This window comes from Bombina bombina, chromosome 1 (genome assembly GCF_027579735.1).
Source record: "Bombina bombina isolate aBomBom1 chromosome 1, aBomBom1.pri, whole genome shotgun sequence".
Classification (NCBI taxonomy): Eukaryota; Metazoa; Chordata; class Amphibia; order Anura; family Bombinatoridae; genus Bombina; species Bombina bombina.
The window spans coordinates 1,159,755,832-1,159,776,308 of record NC_069499.1 but is presented as its reverse complement, the minus strand read 5'-3'; the positions used below and the strand labels follow the sequence as shown (position 1 = coordinate 1,159,776,308).

Here is a 20,477-nt window from a genome sequence, read left to right as displayed (position 1 = left end):
CTTCCAACGTAAACATGCAACAAACACACTCTAGCAAAGTGCAAAGATACAGGATGGTGGCCACTAATGCTGCTGACGCGTTTCGGCTACCTGTGCCGTAGTCATAGCATGACCAGTGACCCTCATACCCAGCTTTAAAAAGGCGTTGCTTGTATCTCATTGGTTAAGAACACAAGCACACCTCCTGTATAAGAGGCTTTGATTATGCCTCTTTTTAATAATAATACACAATAATAATAGCAAAATCACTTTAAGGATATATGTGAGCATCTGAACTGTCATAAATGCAATAATTATGTTACATAAAACCATGTATCTATATATAATTCCATATACATTAATAGAGAGTTATACATAATATTGAATATTATAAATTGAAACATTTATAAAGCGTATCAATTAGATACGTTTTATACGTGGCAAATAAAGTGTCTAGTAACTGATAGCACCAAAGCCAGATAAGCGCATAGATAGAACGGGTTTATAATAAAACACTATATTATCATATTTTATCATATTTTCAAGGGAGGTTGTCAGTAAGTGTTATATTAATGTGTATATGTATATAGGCCAAAAGAGGTATGTGACAGGGTAGGGATGAGCTGGGACACTACTCTCAATGCCAGAAATTAGTGCCAAAAATTGATGAGATCGAACTCGCTGTTTAATCCATATGGCTTTCTGGTTTTTAGCTTGAGGATCCAGAATAGTTCCTCCCTTGCTAATAATGAGTCTCTATCCCCTCCTCTTAGTGGGGGGAGGATATGTTTTATTATAGTCCAGTGTAGTGAATCAGAGTTTTTGTTGTGAACAAACGAAAAATGGTTTATTAGAGGTGTCGTAAGAATGCCCAATTTGATATTATTGACATGTCCGCGTATTCTCGACCTTACTTCACGTGAGGTCATACCCACGTATTGTAAATTGCATTGATCGCATGTGAGAAGATATATCACATAGGTCGCCCTACAGTTAAAGCATCTATCATGTTCAAAGGAGATACAAGCAACACCTTTTTAAAGCTGGGTATGAGGGTCACTGGTCATGCTATGACTACGGCACAGGTAGCCGAAACGCGTCAGCAGCATTAGTGGCCACCATCCTGTATCTTTGCACTTTGCTAGAGTGTGTTCGTTGCATGTTTACGTTGGAAGTTGCTGTTTTAAATGGAATAAAGAAAAGTTTTGTGAAGCACCAAGTTGTATCGGATCTCCTCTGTACCTTTGATGTTGTTTATAAGATGTACCTGGCGAAACAGGAAATGGAGAATCGTTGCACTTCCGGTCTGGGATTGATTGGAACGCAGAGGTGCATTCCAAGTACACTGTTTGGCGCAAATTTGGTTTGGAGTGGGAGGTATGTGTTTGCTGTGTTGTATATAATGTGCTATTAACACATTTGTTCACTGTTTTTTGATCTGAGGAAAGGGACTTGAGTTCCCTGAAATGTCATCCATTAAAGCTGACTTTCTTTCATGCAAATCCTGAGAGTGCAGTATTTGTTGGATTGATATATATATATATATATATATATATATATATATATATATATATATATATATATACAAAGTCATAGATAGGATTGCACAATCATACTTAAATAATACCACGGTGCTCTGCTAATACCATAACAATACTCTCCAAAAAGCAGGCAGCTCACTGGTCTTTGCAGTAAAACTAGAATTTATTACATCAGTTTAAAAGACAAACATTTCGGCACTGCATTGTGCCTTTGTCAATGTTATACAACAAAAAGTACAAGGACAGAGTGCACCCAAGCACGGGGTGCTTGGGTGCACTCTGTCCTTGTACTTTTTGTTGTATAACATTGACAAAGGCACAATGCAGTGCCGAAACGTTTGTCTTTTAAACTGATGTAATAAATTCTAGTTTTACTGCAAAGACCAGTGAGCTGCCTGCTTTTTGGAGAGTATATATATATATATATATATATATATATATATATATATATATATATATATATATATATATATATATATTCATAAGTTTACATACCCTGGCAGAATCTATGATTTCTTGGCCATTTTTCAGAGGATATGAATGATAACAAAAAACGTTTCTTTCACTCATGGTTAGTGTTTGGCTGAAGCCATTTATTATCAATCAACTGTGTTTACTCTTTTTATATCATAATGACAACAGAAACTACCCAAATGACCCTGATCAAAAGTTTACATACCCCAGTTCTTAATACCATGTATTGCCCCCTTTAACATCAATGACAGCTTGAAGTATTTTGTGGATGATGCTCTTTATCTTCTCATATGGTAAAGCTGACCATTCTTCCTTGCAAAAAGCCTTCAGTTCCTGTAAATTCTTGGGCTGTCTTGCATGAACTGCACGTTTGAGATCTCCCCAGAGTATCTCTATGATATTGAGGTTAGGAGACTGAGATGGCCACTCCAGAACTTTCCCTTTATTCTGCTGTAGCCAATGACAGGTCGACTTGGCCTTGTGTTTATGATCATTGTCATGTTGGAATGTCCAAGTACGTCCCATGCGCAGATTCCAGGCTGATGAATGCAAATTTTCCTCCAGTATTTTTTGATAACATACTGCATTCATCTTGCCATCAATTCTGACCAAATTTCCTGTGCCTTTTGTAGCTCACACATCCCTAAAACATCAGCGATACATCTCCGTGTTTCACAGTATTAATTGTGTAGCTTTCATCATAGGCCTTGTTGACTCCTCTCCAAATGTAGCGTTTATGGTTGTGGCCAAAAAGCTAAATTTTGGTCTCATCACTCCAAATGACTTTGTGCCAGAAGGTTTGAGGCTTGTCGCTGTGCTGTTTGCCGTATTGTAAGCGGGATACTTTGTGGCATTTGCGTAGTAATGGCTTTCTTCTGGCGACTCGACCATGCAGCCCATCTTTCTCCAAGTGCCTCCTTATTGTGCATCTTGAAACAGCCACACCACATGTTTTCAGAGAGTCCTGTATTTCACCTGAAGTTATTTGTGGGGTTTTCTTTGCATCCCGAACAATTTTCCTGGCAGTTGTGACTGAAATTTTAGTTGGTCTACCTGACCATGGTTTGGTTTCAACAGAACCCCTCATTTTCCACTTCTTGATTAGAGTTTGAACACTGCTGATTGGCATTCTCAATTCCTTAGATATCTTTTTATATCCCTTTCCTGTTTTATACAGTTCAACTACTTTTTCCCGCAGATCCTTTGACAATTCTTTTGCTTTCCTCATGACTCAGAATCCAGAAACGTCAGTGCAGCACTGGATGAAAGATGCAAGGGTCTGTCATGAGTCCAGAAACTTATTGACCTTTTATACACACACACTAATTACAAGCAAACAGATCACAGGTGAGGATGGTTACCTTTAATAGCCATTCAAACCCCTTTGTGCCAACTTGTGTGCATGTTATCAGGCCAAAATCATATGTAAACTTTTGATCAGGGTCATTTGGGTAGTTTCTGTTGTCATTATGATTTAAAAAGAATAAACACAGTTGATTGATAATAAATGGCTTCAGCCCAGCCAAACACTAACCATGAGTGAAAGAAATGTTTTGGTGTTTTCATTCATATCTTCTGAAAAATGGACAAGACATCATAAATTCTGTCAGGGTATGTAAACTTATGAGCACAACTCTGTGTGTGTGTGTGTGTGTGTATATGTGTATATATATATATATATATATCTTCTCCAAATTGTTATGTAGAACAAGTAGGTAACTTGAGGACACTCTCTCAGGTTCTTTAAACCAACTTTTATTCGTATTGTATAAAATAATCTTTACATTAAAGTAGTTAACGTTTCAGCTTTTTACTCAAGCCTTTTTCAAGATATCATAAAGTGCATTGAAATATGTGAACAATAGTGACAGAAAAAACATAAATCCCACATACCAAGCTTATTAAAGAGAGATATACAAACAACTTCTAAAAAAAATAGTGTTGTTTTAAAACTTAAATGTATGTCTGATACACCTCTCTTAATATGGATACAAATAGGATCAAGTGCAGTTAAGTTACGTATGGAAACACATAATCAGGTTGCCATAATAATAATGTTAATAATGTTTAGGTGTAAATAGTGTAACTTCAATGTTTTTGGTTATAGTATGCCAAACAGTGAACCTCCATGTTTAAAACACTAACACAGACCGCATTTTATATAAGTCTGCAGCAGCAGAGTATTTTTGCTTGTCATATGTTGCACGTCATATGTTAAATCACTGGGGGCAGACACAAACACCAGACCAAAACATGTCTGTAAGTTACGATCTAGTTATAACTGTGGTACAGGTTATAAGGAGCCTTCACCCATCCAGTAATGATGAGTTTTTATAAATTACTCGGGTCAACTTGTCTGATTAAGACCATTTGTTTTATCATTAGAGGTTTAAAAGTCTGACGCAGACTAACGTTATGAGAGAGTGTGTGTATGTATGTATGTGTGTGTGTGTGTGTGTATATATATTTTTATATATATATATATATATATATATATATATATATATATATATATATATATATATATATATATATATATATATATATATATATATATATATAAAGGAAAGAAAAAGCTGGCACTGCTTCTTAAAATTCCAAAAATGTATTTATAAATTGATTAAAATAACAGCGACATCATAGATATCGGTCTAACATGTTTCAGCCTTGGGCCTTACTCATAGACTGAATCACCTTAAAAAATAGCCCCAAATTTAAAAGCACAATCTGACATCTCAATGGCTATTTACCTAAAACAGGTGTATTTCATTAATCAACATATAAACTGCTAGTCAGCAGCTTCAATAGGGTTTCAGGAGAGCACTCATGAAGCATTTGATTTAGTTGAAATTAAAGACATAATAAAGTATACATATAAAAATATGTGAAATACAATTTTGAATTTCAAGCAACATGAATCTTATTCATATAATATAGGAATTCTAACAGAGTTTAGACCATTAATGCATTTCTGTGTTATGCAAGTAATAACAGGGTATCTGTTCATTGTATACAGATTACATCTAAGGTAATACTGAGATTAAATACATAGATTAAAGTGAAGGTAAACTTTGATGAATGAAAGCCCAGTTTTTAAAAATACTATTAAAAACAGGGGCACTTTCATTCATCAAAGTTTAGAAAGCAGCCGTTTTGTTTATAAACTTACCTTTCTTCTTTTCACAGCCAGAGCAGCTTCCCCCACCCGGAGATCCTCTCTTCACACGTCAGCACTGACTAATCCGGCTTCTTCCAATCACAGCATGGCATCTGGCAATGACTCCCCTGGGGGGAAACGTGATTGGAGGAAGCCGGATTAGTCATTGCTGACGTGTGAAGAGAGGATCTCCGGGTGGGGGAAGCTGCTCTGGCTGTGAAAAGAAGAAAGGTAAGTTTATAAACAAAACGGCTGCTTTCTAAACTTTGATGAATGAAAGTGCCCCTGTTTTAAATTGGATTTTTAAAAACCGGGCTTTCAGTCATCAAAGTTTACCTTCACTTTAAATATGCATATGATCACATGCAAGTAATAATAACATGAATCTTATTCACACAATGTAACAATTCTAACATAGGGTTTAGACATCAATTGAATATAATGACATGGATCTTATCTATATAAATATATGTATTTTGTGTGTGTGACATTTATTTAGTAGCTTTTAACTTTTTAGCTTTTTTTTTTTTTTTTTTTTAATTATACCACTGGGAAATAAATAAGCACAAACTTGCATCTTCAGATTCTGTGTTGTGATTAAAAAAAAAAATCCTTTATTTTCAGGCATAAGCTTGATGTTGTGTCTTGTGGAAAAGCCACTGTAAGAGTACAGAAGGCGATATGCAGTGGCTTCTTTCGAAATGCTGGGAAGAAAGATCCACAGGAAGGATACCGGACCCTAATAGATCAACAAGTGGTCTACATTCACCCATCCAGTGCACTCTTTAATCGACAACCAGAATGGTAGGAATAATTTTGATAATTTTGTTTAATTTTTGATACACAAGAAATTGGGTTTCAAGCCAACATTTCACCACACAAAAGGAGATATTAATTTATGTACAACCAATGCCCCATGCTGGCTTGTGAACCGACCATCCTCCTGTGTGTCTGCAAAGGGAACTGGATCAGTTAAATATATTTTTTGGATTGGCTTTGAACATTGAAGTTGTGTTTGTAAATGTTAAATGTTAAATTAAAATCCCTTTTAATTATGGGTGATATTGATATATGTTGGCTGCCATGAGGAATTGGAGATTTTAGAATGCTTGGCAATATTTCAAATAAAAGTTATTTCTTTCTAATGACACAGTGAGTCCACGGATCATCTATAATTACTGTTGGGAATATCTCTCCTGGCCAGCAGGAGGAGGCAAAGAGCACCACAGCAAATCTGTTAAATATCACCTCCCTTCCCTCCAATCCCAGTCATTCTCTGGGTGGTAAAGTTTAGGTGTCTGAAAGAATATTCTCCAATCAAGATTTTATTATTTTGAAGCAGAGCAAGTTTGTTTTGCTCTTTCCTGGGGTTTAGCCATAGTCCATGTCAGTGTCTTCAGTAGAGCAGTGGTGGCTTTTAAACAATTGGGAACTTGTGGGGTATAAATCTCACTGCACCTCCCAAATAGTTGTTGCTGCTCTATACTGAAAGCCTGATTAGGATTATTCAGTCTTTTTTGTTTTTCATGGGTTTATGTGAGGAGGTGTGCCTCTCAAACAAGGTGAGCTGTCCTCCTGCCGGACGGCTAGATGCAGGTAAGTGCGTTGGTCTTCTATGTCTGGGGGACTTGCACTTAAAGGTATGTAAAAAGCTGCAGCAGTATTTGGGACTTTTATATCCTTTATGGAATATTTCAGGTGGGATGCAGGCACTGTGTGACAGGAGACAAGTACAGCTTCAGGGGTTAATACTTTGATTATAGTATTTCCTGAATGAGGTTTTTTAGTGATAGTAGTATCACAATATTTGAAGTTTTACTGCCGTTTTTATTATGGCATTAATGTAGCCTTTGATGGGTGAAGTATTCCTCTAGCGTACAGTACAAGCCTGTATTTTATTTCATTATGTATGACCTAAGTGGGGTTTTGTGTTTCAGTTAAACACTCCTCATACACAGTAAGACTTTTTTTAATTTTTTTTTATTTCTCAATTTTTTTAGGACTGTTCGTGAGAATTTTTCTTATTTTGCAGGACAAACATATGTCTGTGTTAAGAATGAAGCGTGATGTTCAAGAGAGTTTTTGCGCTTCATTTACCTGTTGTTGCCTAATCTCTGCCTCCTTCTTCACAGTGAAAGAGAGCGGCGCCATTTCTGCTATAGTTGGCTCTGGAGATCGGAGCAGCATTGGACTCGGTCTGTAACCATAGAGCTCTGGTCAAATGTGCAACAAATTTACACTGCGTTTCTAAATAAATCAAGTTTTCCTTTATCCCTTGCTGTGTATGCCATAGACTATATTTAGCTTATTCTATAGAGTTTGTACCTCTATTCCAGGCTAGTAGTGTGGTTTCTCCCTTAAGCCAGTGTTATGTTCTTAAAGTGATAGTGCTTTTTATTTGAAACGTTTCACTTGTAGTATTTGTGGCATTTGTCCAGGTTTCTGTACCTTAGAAACAAATTTTTATTAACAGGCTCTTCAGGTCCATTTTGTTTATTTTCTGACCTTCTCATTTAGAATTAATCTTTCCAAATTTAAGATATCTTGTTTGAGCCTCTTATCTCTAAGGAAGATTTGAACCTCATGTCTCCCAGGATAATACTGTTCAGGCATTGCCACAGTTTTCTCCTTTAACGTCCCAAGCCTCTATGGTGTCACATGCAGTGCTCTGCATTTCCTCTCAATCTCCTGGAGGAATGTTTATTTCATGTAATTAGCAAGAGTCCATGAGCTAGTGACGTATGGGATATACATTCCTACCAGGAGGGGCAAAGTTTCCCAAACCTCAAAATGCCTATAAATACACCCCTCACCACACCCACAAATCAGTTTTACAAACTTTGCCTCCTGTGGAGGTGGTGAAGTAAGTTTGTGCTAGATTCTACGTTGATATGCGCTCCGCAGCAGGTTGGAGCCCGATTTTCTTCTCAGCGTGCAGTGAATGTCAGAGGGATGTGAAGAGAGTATTGCCTATTTGAATTCAATGATCTCCTTCTACGGGTCTATTTCATAGGTTCTCTGTTATCGGTCGTGGAGATTCATCTCTTACCTCCATTTTCAGATCGACGATATACTCTTATATATACCATTACCTCTACTGATTCTCGTTTCAGTACTGGTTTGGCTTTCTACTACATGTAGATGAGTGTCCTGGGGTAAGTAAGTCTTATTTTTGTGACACTCTAAGCTATGGTTGGGCACTTTTATATAAAGTTCTAAATATTTGTGTTTAAACATTTATTTGCCTTGATTCAGGATGTTCAATATTCCTTATTTCAGACAGTCAGTTTCATTATTTGGGATAATGCATTTGAATAATCAATTTTCTTACCTTAAAATTTGACTTTTTTCCCTGTGGGCTGTTAGGCTCGCGGGGGCTGAAAATGCTTCATTTTATTGCGTCATTCTTGGCGCGGACTTTTTTGGCGCAAAAATTTTTTTCTTTGTTATTTCCGGCATCGTACTTGTCGCCGGAAGTTGCGTCATTTTTGACGTTTTTGCGCCAAAAATGTTGGCGTTACCGGATGTGGCGTCATTTTTGGCGCTAAAAGCATTTAGGCGCCAAATAATGTGGGCGTCTTTTTTGGCGCCAAAAAATATGGGCGTCATTATTGTCTCCACATTATTTAAGTCTCATTGTTTATTGCTTCTGGTTGCTAGAAGCTTGTTCACTGGCATTTTTTCCCATTCCTGAAACTGTCATTTAAGGAATTTGATCAATTTTGCTTTATATGTTTTTTCTTTTACATATTGCAAGATGTCTCAGATTGAGCCTGAATCAGAAGATACTTCTGGAAATTCGCTGCCTGATGCTGGATCTACCAAAGCTAAGTGTATTTGCTGTAAACTTATGGTATCTGTTCCTCCAGCTGTTGTTTGTAATGAATGTCATTACAAACTTGTTAATGCAGATAATATTTCCTTTAGTAATGTTACATTACCTGTTGCTGTTCCATCAACATCTAATACTCAGAGTGTTCCTGATAACATAAGAGATTTTGTTTCTAAATCCATTAAGAAGGCTATGTCTGTTATTCCTCCTTCTAGTAAATGGTCTTTTAAAACTTCTCATTTTTCAGATGAATTTTTAAATGAACATCATCTTTCTGATTCTGATAATGATTCCTCTGGTTCAGAGGATTCTGTTTCAGAGATTGATGCTGATAAATCTTCATATTTATTCAAAATGGAATTTATTCGTTCTTTACTTAAAGAAGTCTTAATTGCATTAGAAATAGAGGATTCTGGTCCTCTTGATACTAAATCTAAACGTTTAAATAAGGTTTTTAAATCTCCTGTAGTTATTCCAGAAGTTTTTCCTGTCCCTGATGCTATTTCTGAAGTAATTTCCAGGGAATGGAATAATTTGGGTAATTCATTTACTCCTTCTAAACGTTTTAAGCAATTATATCCTGTGCCATCTGACAGATTAGAGTTTTGGGACAAAATCCCTAAGGTTGATGGGGCTATCTCTACTCTTGCTAAACGTACTACTATTCCTACGGCAGATAGTACTTCCTTTAAGGATCCTTTAGATAGAAAAATTGAATCCTTTCTAAGAAAAGCTTACTTATGTTCAGGTAATCTTCTTAGACCTGCTATATCTTTAGCGGATGTTGCTTTTCAACTTTTTGGTTGGAAGCTTTAGCGCAGCAAGTGACAGATCATAATTCTCATAGCATTGTTAATCTTCAACATGCTAATAATTTTATTTGTGATGCCATCTTTGATATCATTAGGGTTGATGTCAGGTATATGTCTCTAGCTATTTTAGCTAGAAGAGCTTTATGGCTTAAAACTTGGAATGCTGATATGTCTTCCAAGTCAACTTTGCTTTCCCTTTCTTTCTAGGGTAATAAATTATTTGGTTCACAGTTGGATTCCATTATTTCAACTGTTACTGGGGGGGAAAGGAACTTTTTTACCTCAGGATAAAAAATCTAAAGGTAAATTTAGGTCTAATCATTTTCGTTCCTTTCGTCACAATAAGGAACAAAAGCCTGATCCTTCCCCTACAGGAGCGGTATCAGTTTGGAAACCATCTCCAGTCTGGAATAAATCCAAGCCTTTTAGAAAGCCAAAGCCAGCTCCCAAGTCAACATGAAGGTGCGGCCCTCATTCCAGCCCAGCTGGTAGGGGGCAGATTACGATTTTTCAAGGAAATTTGGATCAATTCGATTCACAATCTTTGGATTCAGAACATTGTTTCACAAGGGTACAGAATAGGCTTCAAGATAAGGCCTCCTGCAAGAAGATTTTTTCTTTCCCGTGTCCCAGTAAATCCAGTGAAGGCTCAAGCATTTCTGAAATGTGTTTCAGATCTAGAGTTAGCTGGAGTAATTTTGCCAGTTCCAGTTCTGGAACAGGGGCTGGGGTTTTACTCAAATCTCTTTATTGTACCAAAGAAGGAGAATTCCTTCAGACCAGTTCTGGATTTAAAAATATTGAATCATTATGTAAGGATACCAACATTCAAAATGGTAACTATAAGGACTATTCTGCCTTTTGTTCAGCAAGGGCATTATATGTCCACAATAGATTTACAGGATGCATATCTGCATATTCCGATTCATCCAGATCACTATCAGTTTCTGAGATTCTCTTTCCTAGACAAGCATTACCAATTTGTGGCTCTGCCGTTTGGCCTAGCAACAGCTCCAAGGATTTTTACAAAGGTTCTCGGTGCCCTTCTGTCTGTAATTAGAGAACAGGGTATTGTGGTATTTCCTTATTTGGACGATATCTTGGTACTTGCTCAGTCTTCGCATTTAGCAGAATCTCATACGAATCGACTTGTATTGTTTCTTCAAAAGCATGGTTGGAGGATCAATTTACCAAAAAGTTCATTGATTCCTCAGACAAGGGTAACCTTTTTAGGTTTCCAGATAGATTCAGTGTCCATGACTCTGTCTCTAACAGACAAGAGACGTCTAAAATTGGTTTCAGCTTGTCGAAACCTTCAGTCTCAATCATTCCCTTCGGTAGCCTTATGCATGGAAATTCTAGGTCTTATGACTGCTGCATCGGATGCAATCCCCTTTGCTCGTTTTCACATGCGACCTCTTCAGCTCTGTATGCTGAACCAGTGGTGCAAGGATTATACAAAGATATCTCAATTAATATCTTTAAAACCGATTGTACGACACTGTGACGTGGTGGACAGACCACCATCGTTTAGTTCAGGGGGCTTCTTTTGTTCTGCCAACCTGGACTGTGATTTCAACAGATGCAAGTCTGACAGGTTGGGGAGCTGTTTGGGGGTCTCTGACAGCACAAGGGGTTTGGGAATCTCAGGAGGTGAGATTACCAATCAACATTTTGGAACTCCGTGCAATTTTCAGAGCTCTTCAGTCATGGCCTCTTCTAAAGAGAGAGTCGTTAATTTGTTTTCAGACGGACAATGTCACAACCGTGGCATATGTCAATCATCAAGGAGGGACTCACAGTCCTCTGGCTATGAAAGAAGTATCTCGAATACTGGTATGGGCAGAATCCAACTCCTGTCTAATTTCTGCGGTTCATATCCCAGGTATAGACAATTGGGAAGCGGATTATCTCAGTCGCCAAACGTTACATCCGGGCGAATGGTCTCTTCACCCAGAGGTATTTCTTCAGATTGTTCAAATGTGGGGACTTCCAGTAATAGATCTGATGGCTTCTCATCCAAACAAGAAACTTCCCAGGTTTCTGTCCAGATCCAGGGATCCTCAGGCGGAGGCAGTGGATGCATTGTCACTTCCTTGGAAGTATCATCCTGCCTATTTTTTCTGCCTCTAGTTCTCCTTCCAAGAGTGATTTCCAAGATTCTAATGGAGTGCTCGTTTGTTCTGCTGGTGGCTCCAGCATGGCCTCACAGGTTTTGGTATGCGGATCTTGTCCGGATGGCCACTTGCCAACCGTGGACTCTTCCATTAAGACCAGACCTTCTATCGCAAGGTTATTTTTTCCATCAGGATCTCAAATCCTTAAATTTGAAGGTATGGAGATTGAACGCTTGATTCTCAGTCATAGAGGTTTCTCTGACTCAGTAATTAATACTATGTTACAGGCTCGTAAATCTGTATCTAGGAAGATATATTATCGAGTCTGGAAGATTTACATTTCTTGGTGTTCTTCTCATCATTTTTCTTGGCATTCTTTTAGAATTCCTAGAATTTTACAGTTTCTTCAGGATGGTTTGGATAAAGGTTTGTCTGCAAGTTCCTTGAAAGGACAAATCTCTGCTCTTTCTGTTCTTTTCCACAGAAAGATTGCTAGTCTTCCTGATATTCATTGTTTCTTCTGTTATGTGTGATCAGTCCACGGGTCATCATTACTTCTGGGATATAACTCCTCCCCAACAGGAAATGCAAGAGGATTCACCCAGCAGAGCTGCATATAGCTCCTCCCCTCTACGTCACTCCCAGTCATTCTCTTGCACCCAACGACTAGATAGGATGTGTGAGAGGACTATGGTGATTATACTTAGTTTTTATAACTTCAATCAAAAGTTTGTTATTTTACAATAGCACCGGAGCGTGTTATTGCCTCTCTGGCAGAGTTTGAAGAAGAATCTACCAGAGTTTTTACTATGATTTTAACCGGAGTAGTTAAGATCATATTGCTGTTTCTCGGCCATCTGAGGGAGGTAAAAGCTTCAGATCAGGGGACAGCGGGCAGATGAATCTGCATTGAGGTATGTAGCAGTTTTTATTTTCTGAATGGAATTGATGAGAAAATCCTGCCATACCGTTATAATGACATGTATGTATACTCTACACTTCAGTATTCTGGGGATGGTATTTCACTGGAATTACTCTGGTAAAAGTACATTAAACCTTTTAATAGGTATTTATTATGTTAAACGTTTTTGCTGGAATGTAGAATCGTTTGCATTTTCTGAGGTACTGAGTGAATAAATGTTTGGGCATTATTTTTCCACTTGGCAGTTGCTTGTTTTAATTGTGACAGTTTCGTTTCTCTCTCACTGCTGTGTGTGAGGGGGAGGGGCCGTTTTTGGCGCTCTTTGCTACGCATCAAAAATTTCCAGTCAGTTACTCTTGTATTTCCTGCATGATCCGGTTCATCTCTAACAGAACTCAGGGGTCTTCAAACTTCTTTGGAGGGAGGTAGATTCTCTCAGCAGAGCTGTGAGACTTATATATTGACTGTGATTAAAAACGTTGCTCTGTAATTTTTATGCTTCAAATTTAATTATTGTTACTTTACTAATGGGAACAAACCTTTGCTAAAAGTTGTGTTGTTTTTAAGGATTGATGCTATAACTGTTTTTTCAGTTCATTATTTCAACTGTCATTTAATCGTTTAGTGCTTCTTTGAGGCACAGTACGTTTTTGTTAAATAAGATTGTAACCAAGTTGCAAGTTTATTGCTAGTGTGTTAAACATGTCTGATTCAGAGGAAGATACCTGTGTCATTTGTTCCAATGCCAAGGTGGAGCCCAATAGAAATTTATGTACTAACTGTATTGATGCTACTTTAAATAAAAGCCAATCTGTACAAATTGAACAAATTTCACCAAACAGCGAGGGGAGAGTTATGCCGACTAACTCGCCTCACGTGTCAGTACCTGCATCTCCCGCCCGGGAGGTGCGTGATATTGTGGCGCCTAGTACATCTGGGCGGCCATTACAGATAACATTACAAGATATGGCTACTGTTATGACCGAAGTTTTGGCTAAATTACCAGAACTAAGAGGCAAGCGTGATCACTCTGGGGTGAGAACAGAGTGCGCTGATAATACTAGGGCCATGTCTGATACTGCGTCACAGCTTGCAGAGCATGAGGACGGAGAGCTTCATTCTGTGGGTGACGGTTCTGATCCAAACAGATTGGATTCAGATATTTCAAATTTTAAATTTAAATTGGAGAACCTCTGTGTATTACTAGGGGAGGTTTTAGCGGCTCTTAATGATTGTAACACTGTTGCAATACCAGAGAAATTGTGTAGGTTGGATAAATACTTTGCGGTACCGGCGAGTACTGACGTTTTTCCTATACCTAAGAGACTAACTGAAATTGTTACTAAGGAGTGGGATAGACCCGGTGTGCCGTTCTCACCCCCTCCAATATTTAGAAAGATGTTTCCAATAGACGCCACCACACGGGACTTATGGCAAACGGTCCCTAAGGTGGAGGGAGCAGTTTCAACTTTAGCTAAGCGTACCACTATCCCGGTGGAGGATAGCTGTGCTTTTTCAGATCCAATGGATAAAAAATTAGAGGGTTACCTTAAGAAAATGTTTGTTCAACAAGGTTTTATATTGCAACCCCTTGCATGCATCGCGCCGATTACGGCTGCGGCAGCATTTTGGATTGAGTCTCTGGAAGAGAACCTTAGTTCAGCTACGCTGGACGACATTACGGACAGGCTTAGAGTCCTTAAACTAGCTAATTCATTCATTTCGGAGGCCGTAGTACATTTAACCAAACTTACGGCTAAGAACTCAGGATTCGCCATTCAGGCACGTAGGGCGCTGTGGCTAAAATCCTGGTCAGCTGATGTAACTTCTAAGTCCAAATTACTTAATATACCTTTCAAGGGGCAAACTTTATTTGGGCCCGGTTTGAAAGAAATTATCGCTGACATTACAGGAGGTAAGGGCCACGCCCTGCCTCAAGACAAAGCCAAAGCTAAGGCTAGACAGTCTAATTTTCGTCCCTTTCGGAATTTCAAAGCAGGAGCAGCACCAACTTCCACTGCACCAAAACAGGAAGGAGCTGTTGCTCGTTACAGACAAGGCTGGAAACCTAACCAGTCCTGGAACAAGGGCAAGCAGGCCAGGAAACCTGCTGCTGCCCCAAAGACAGCATGAACCGAGGGCCCCCGATCCGGGACCGGATCTAGTGGGGGGCAGACTCTCTCTCTTCGCCCAGGCTTGGGCAAGAGATGTTCAGGATCCCTGGGCGCTAGAGATCATATCTCAGGGATACCTTCTAGACTTCAAATTCTCTCCCCCAAGAGGGAGATTTCATCTGTCAAGGTTGTCAACAAACCAGATAAAGAAAGAAGCGTTTCTACGCTGTGTACAAGATCTGTTATTAATGGGAGTGATCCATCCGGTTCCGCGGTCGGAACAAGGACAAGGGTTTTACTCAAACCTGTTTGTGGTTCCCAAAAAAGAGGGAACTTTCAGGCCAATCTTGGATTTAAAGATCCTAAACAAATTCCTAAGAGTTCCATCGTTCAAAATGGAAACTATTCGGACAATCTTACCCATGATCCAAAAGGGTCAGTACATGACCACAGTGGATTTAAAGGATGCTTACCTTCACATACCGATTCACAAAGATCATTACCGGTATCTAAGGTTTGCCTTCTTAGACAGGCATTACCAGTTTGTAGCTCTTCCATTCGGATTGGCTACGGCTCCAAGAATCTTCACAAAGGTTCTGGGTGCCCTTCTGGCGGTACTAAGACCGCGAGGAATTTCGGTAGCTCCGTACCTAGACGACATTCTGATACAAGCCTCAAGCTTTCAAACTGCCAAGTCTCATACAGAGTTAGTTCTGGCATTTCTAAGGTCGCATGGATGGAAAGTGAACGAAAAGAAGAGTTCTCTCTTTCCTCTCACAAGAGTTCCATTCTTGAGGACTCTTATAGATTCTGTAGAAATGAAGATTTATCTGACAGAAGACAGATTAACAAAGCTTCTAAATGCATGCCGTGTCCTTCATTCCATTCAACTCCCGTCAGTAGCTCAATGCATGGAGGTGATCGGCTTAATGGTAGCAGCAATGGACATAGTACCCTTTGCACGTCTACATCTCAGACCGCTGCAATTGTGCATGCTGAGTCAGTGGAATGGGGATTACTCAGACTTGTCCCCTACTCTGAATCTGGATCAAGAGACCAGAAACTCTCTTCTATGGTGGCTTTCTCGGCCACATCTGTCCAGGGGGATGCCATTCAGCAGGCCGGACTGGACAATTGTAACAACAGACGCCAGCCTGCTAGGTTGGGGCGCTGTCTGGAATTCTCTGAAGGCTCAGGGACAATGGAGTCAGGAGGAAAGTCTCCTGCCAATAAACATTCTGGAATTGAGAGCAGTTCTCAATGCCCTTCTGGCTTGGCCCCAGTTAAAAACTCGGGGGTTCATCAGGTTTCAGTCGGACAACATCACGACTGTAGCTTACATCAACCATCAGGGAGGGACAAGAAGCTCCCTAGCAATGATAGAAGTATCAAAGATAATTCGCTGGGCAGAGTCTCACTCTTGCCACCTGTCAGCAATCCACATCCCGGGAGTGGAGAACTGGGAGGCGGATTTCTTGAGTCGCCAGACTTTTCATCCGGGGGAGTGGGAACTTCATCCGGAGGTCTTTGCCCAAATACTTCGACGTTGGGGCAAACCAGAGATAGATCTCATGGCGTCTCGCCAGAACGCCAAACTTCCTCGCTACCGGTCCAGATCCAGGGATCCGGGAGCGGTTCTGATAGATGCTTTGACAGCACCTTGGAACTTCGGGATGGCTTATGTGTTTCCACCCTTCCCGCTGCTTCCTCGATTGATTGCCAAAATCAAACAGGAGAGAGCATCAGTGATTCTAATAGCGCCTGCATGGCCACGCAGGACTTGGTATGCAGATCTAGTGGACATGTCATCCTGTCCGCCTTGGTCTCTACCTCTAAGACAGGACCTTCTGATACAGGGTCCATTCAAACATCAAAATCTAACTTCTCTGAAGCTGACTGCTTGGAAATTGAACGCTTGATTTTATCAAAACGTGGGTTTTCTGAGTCGGTTATTGATACCCTGATACAGGCTAGGAAGCCTGTTACCAGAAGGATTTACCATAAGATATGGCGTAAATACCTATACTGGTGCGAATCCAAAGGTTACTCCTGGAGTAAGGTTAGGATTCCTAGGATATTGTCCTTTCTACAAGAAGGTTTAGAAAAGGGTTTATCGGCTAGCTCATTAAAGGGACAGATCTCAGCTCTGTCCATCTTGTTACACAGGCGTCTGTCAGAAAATCCAGACGTCCAGGCCTTTTGTCAGGCTTTAGCTAGGATCAAGCCTGTGTTTAAAACTGTTGCTCCGCCATGGAGTTTAAACCTTGTTCTTAACGTTCTACAAGGAGTTCCGTTTGAACCCCTTCATTCCATTGATATAAAGTTGTTATCTTGGAAAGTGTTATTTTTAATGGCTATTTCTTCGGCTCGGAGAGTCTCTGAGTTATCAGCTTTACATTGTGATTCTCCTTATTTGATTTTTCATTCAGATAAGGTAGTTCTGCGTACAAAACCTGGGTTCTTACCTAAGGTAGTCACTAACAGGAACATCAATCAAGAGATCGTGGTGCCTTCTCTGTGCCCGAATCCTTCTTCAAAGAAAGAACGTCTTTTACACAATCTGGATGTAGTTCGTGCCCTCAAGTTCTACTTGCAGGCAACTAAGGATTTTCGACAAACGTCTTCCCTGTTTGTCGTGTACTCTGGTCAGAGGAGAGGTCATAAGGCTTCGGCTACCTCTCTCTCCTTCTGGCTTCGTAGCATAATTCATTTAGCCTATGAGACTGCTGGACAGCAGCCTCCTGAAAGAATTACAGCTCATTCTACTAGAGCTGTGGCTTCCACTTGGGCCTTTAAGAATGAGGCCTCTGTTGAACAGATTTGCAAGGCTGCAACTTGGTCTTCGCTTCATACTTTTTCCAAATTTTACAAATTTGACACTTTTGCTTCTTCGGAGGCTATTTTTGGGAGAAAGGTTCTTCAGGCAGTGGTTCCTTCTGTATAATGAGCCTGCCTATCCCTCCCGTCATCCGTGTACTTTTGCTTTGGTATTGGTATCCCAGAAGTAATGATGACCCGTGGACTGATCACACATAACAGAAGAAAACATAATTTATGCTTACCTGATAAATTCCTTTCTTCTGTTGTGTGATCAGTCCACGGCCCGCCCTGTTTTTTAAGGCAGGTAAATATCTTTTAAATTATACTCCAGTCACCACTTCACCCTTGGTTTCTCCTTTCTCGTTGATTCTTGGTCGAATGACTGGGAGTGACGTAGAGGGGAGGAGCTATATGCAGCTCTGCTGGGTGAATCCTCTTGCATTTCCTGTTGGGGAGGAGTTATATCCCAGAAGTAATGATGACCCGTGGACTGATCACACAACAGAAGAAAGGAATTTATCAGGTAAGCATAAATTATGTTTTTGTACAGGCTTTGGTTATTAAGTCAATTTCTCCTCCTTGGAGTTTGAATTTGGTTCTGGGGGCTCTTCAAGCTCCTCCGTTTGAACCTATGCATTCGCTGGACATTAAATTACTTTCTTGGAAAGTTTTGTTTCTTTTGGCCATCTCTTCTGCTAGAAGAGTTTCTGAATTATCTGCTCTTTCTTGTGAGTCTCCTTTTCTGATTTTTCATCAGGATAAGGCGGTGTTGCGAACTTCTTTTAAATTTTTACCTAAGGTTGTGAATTCTAACAACATTAGTAGAGAAATTGTGGTTCCTTCATTGTGTCCTAATCCTAAGAATTCTAAGGAAAGATCGTTGCATTCTTTGGATGTAGTTAGAGCTTTGAAATATTATGTTGAAGCTACTAAAAATTTCCGAAAGACTTCTAGTCTATTTGTTATCTTTTCCGGTTCTAGGAAAGGTCAGAAGGCCTCTGCCATTTCTTTGGCGTCTTGGTTAAAGTCTTTGATTCATCATGCTTATGTCGAGTCGGGTAAAACTCCGCCTCAAAGGATTACAGCTCATTCTACTAGGTCAGTTTCTACTTCCTGGGCGTTTAGGAATGAAGCTTCGGTTGATCAGATTTGCAAAGCAGCAACTTGGTCTTCTTTGCATACTTTTACTAAATTCTACCATTTTGATGTGTTTTCTTCTTCTGAAGCAGTTTTTGGTAGAAAAATACTTCAGGCAGCTGTTTCAGTTTGATTCTTCTGCTTATAATTTCAGTTTTTTCATTATAAGATTTAAACTTTGTTTTGGGTGTGGATTATTTTCAGCGGAATTGGCTGTCTTTATTTTATCCCTCCCTCTCTAGTGACTCTTGCGTGGAAAGATCCACATCTTGGGTAGTCATTATCCCATACGTCACTAGCTCATGGACTCTTGCTAATTACATGAAAGAAAACATAATTTATGTAAGAACTTACCTGATAAATTCATTTCTTTCATATTAGCAAGAGTCCATGAGGCCCACCCTTTTTGTGGTGGTTATGATTTTTTTGTATAAAGCACAATTATTCCAATTCCTTATTTTTTTATGCTTTCGCACTTTTTTCTTATCACCCCACTTCTTGGCTATGCGTTAAACTGATTTGTGGGTGTGGTGAGGGGTGTATTTATAGGCATTTTGAGGTTTGGGAAACTTTGCCCCTCCTGGTAGGAATGTATATCCCATACGTCACTAGCTCATGGACTCTTGCTAATATGAAAGAAATTAATTTATCATTGAAGTTCTTACATAAATTATGTTTTTTGCCTACAGATTACAGCTCAGGTGCACTCTGCAGTGTCTGCAGCTTGTCTGTTTTTTTCCTTATCTTCAGGGAAAATGTAAGAGGATATTTAAGATTCAGATGGTAAGGTCTCTGCTACGCATTCTGCTACGCAGTTCTCCTAATTCTGGTAAAGATTTTTTATCGGGAGTTTCTGAGGGTTAAATCTCAGATTTGGACAGTATAATTCCTTCATCTGATGCTAAAGTCATCTCCTTTGGATGTATGTTTACACACCTCGTGTTCTGGTATAGGAGGTTTCTCTTGTAAGGTGTATCCAGTCCACGGATCATCCATTACTTGTGGGATATTCTCATTCCCAACAGGAAGTTGCAAGAGGACACCCACAGCAGAGCTGTAATATAGCTCCTCCCCTAACTGTCATAGCCAGTCATTCTCTTGCAACTCTCAACAAGCAAGGAGGTCGTAAGAGAGAGTGGTTAAATATAGCTAGTTTATTTTCTTCAATCAAAAGTTTGTTATTTTTAAATAGTACCAGAGTTGTGCTATTTTATCTCAGGCAGTAAATAGAAGAAGAATCTGCCTGAGGTTTCTATGATCTTAGCAGGTTGTAACTAAGATCCATTGCTGTTCTCACATATGTCTGAGGAGTGAGGTAACTTCAGCGAGAGAATGGCGTGCAGTTTACTCTGCTATGAGGTATGTGCAGTTATTATTTTTTCTAGAGATGGAAAACACTAGAAAATGCTGCTGATACCGAATTAATGTAAGTTAAGCCTGAATACAGTGATTTAATAAAGACTGGTATCATGCTTACTCCCAGGGGTAATACCCTTATGATGTTGCAATATAAAACGTTTGCTGGCATGTTTAATCGTTTTTATATATGCTTTGGTGATAAAACTTTATTGG

The 20,477-nt window shown here is 39.4% G+C and overlaps 1 protein-coding gene across 2 annotated transcripts in view; it reads left to right on the top strand.

Moving 5' to 3' along the window:
- DHX8 (DEAH-box helicase 8) overlaps positions 1-20,477 on the top strand; it is a 271,060-nt gene that overhangs the window by 241,947 nt on the left and 8,636 nt on the right. For both annotated transcript variants that reach the window (XM_053699596.1, XM_053699595.1), the window contains exon 23: positions 5,776-5,955. In XM_053699596.1, the coding sequence (XP_053555571.1) occupies positions 5,776-5,955 (180 nt within the window). The remainder of the gene's footprint in view (positions 1-5,775; positions 5,956-20,477) is intronic.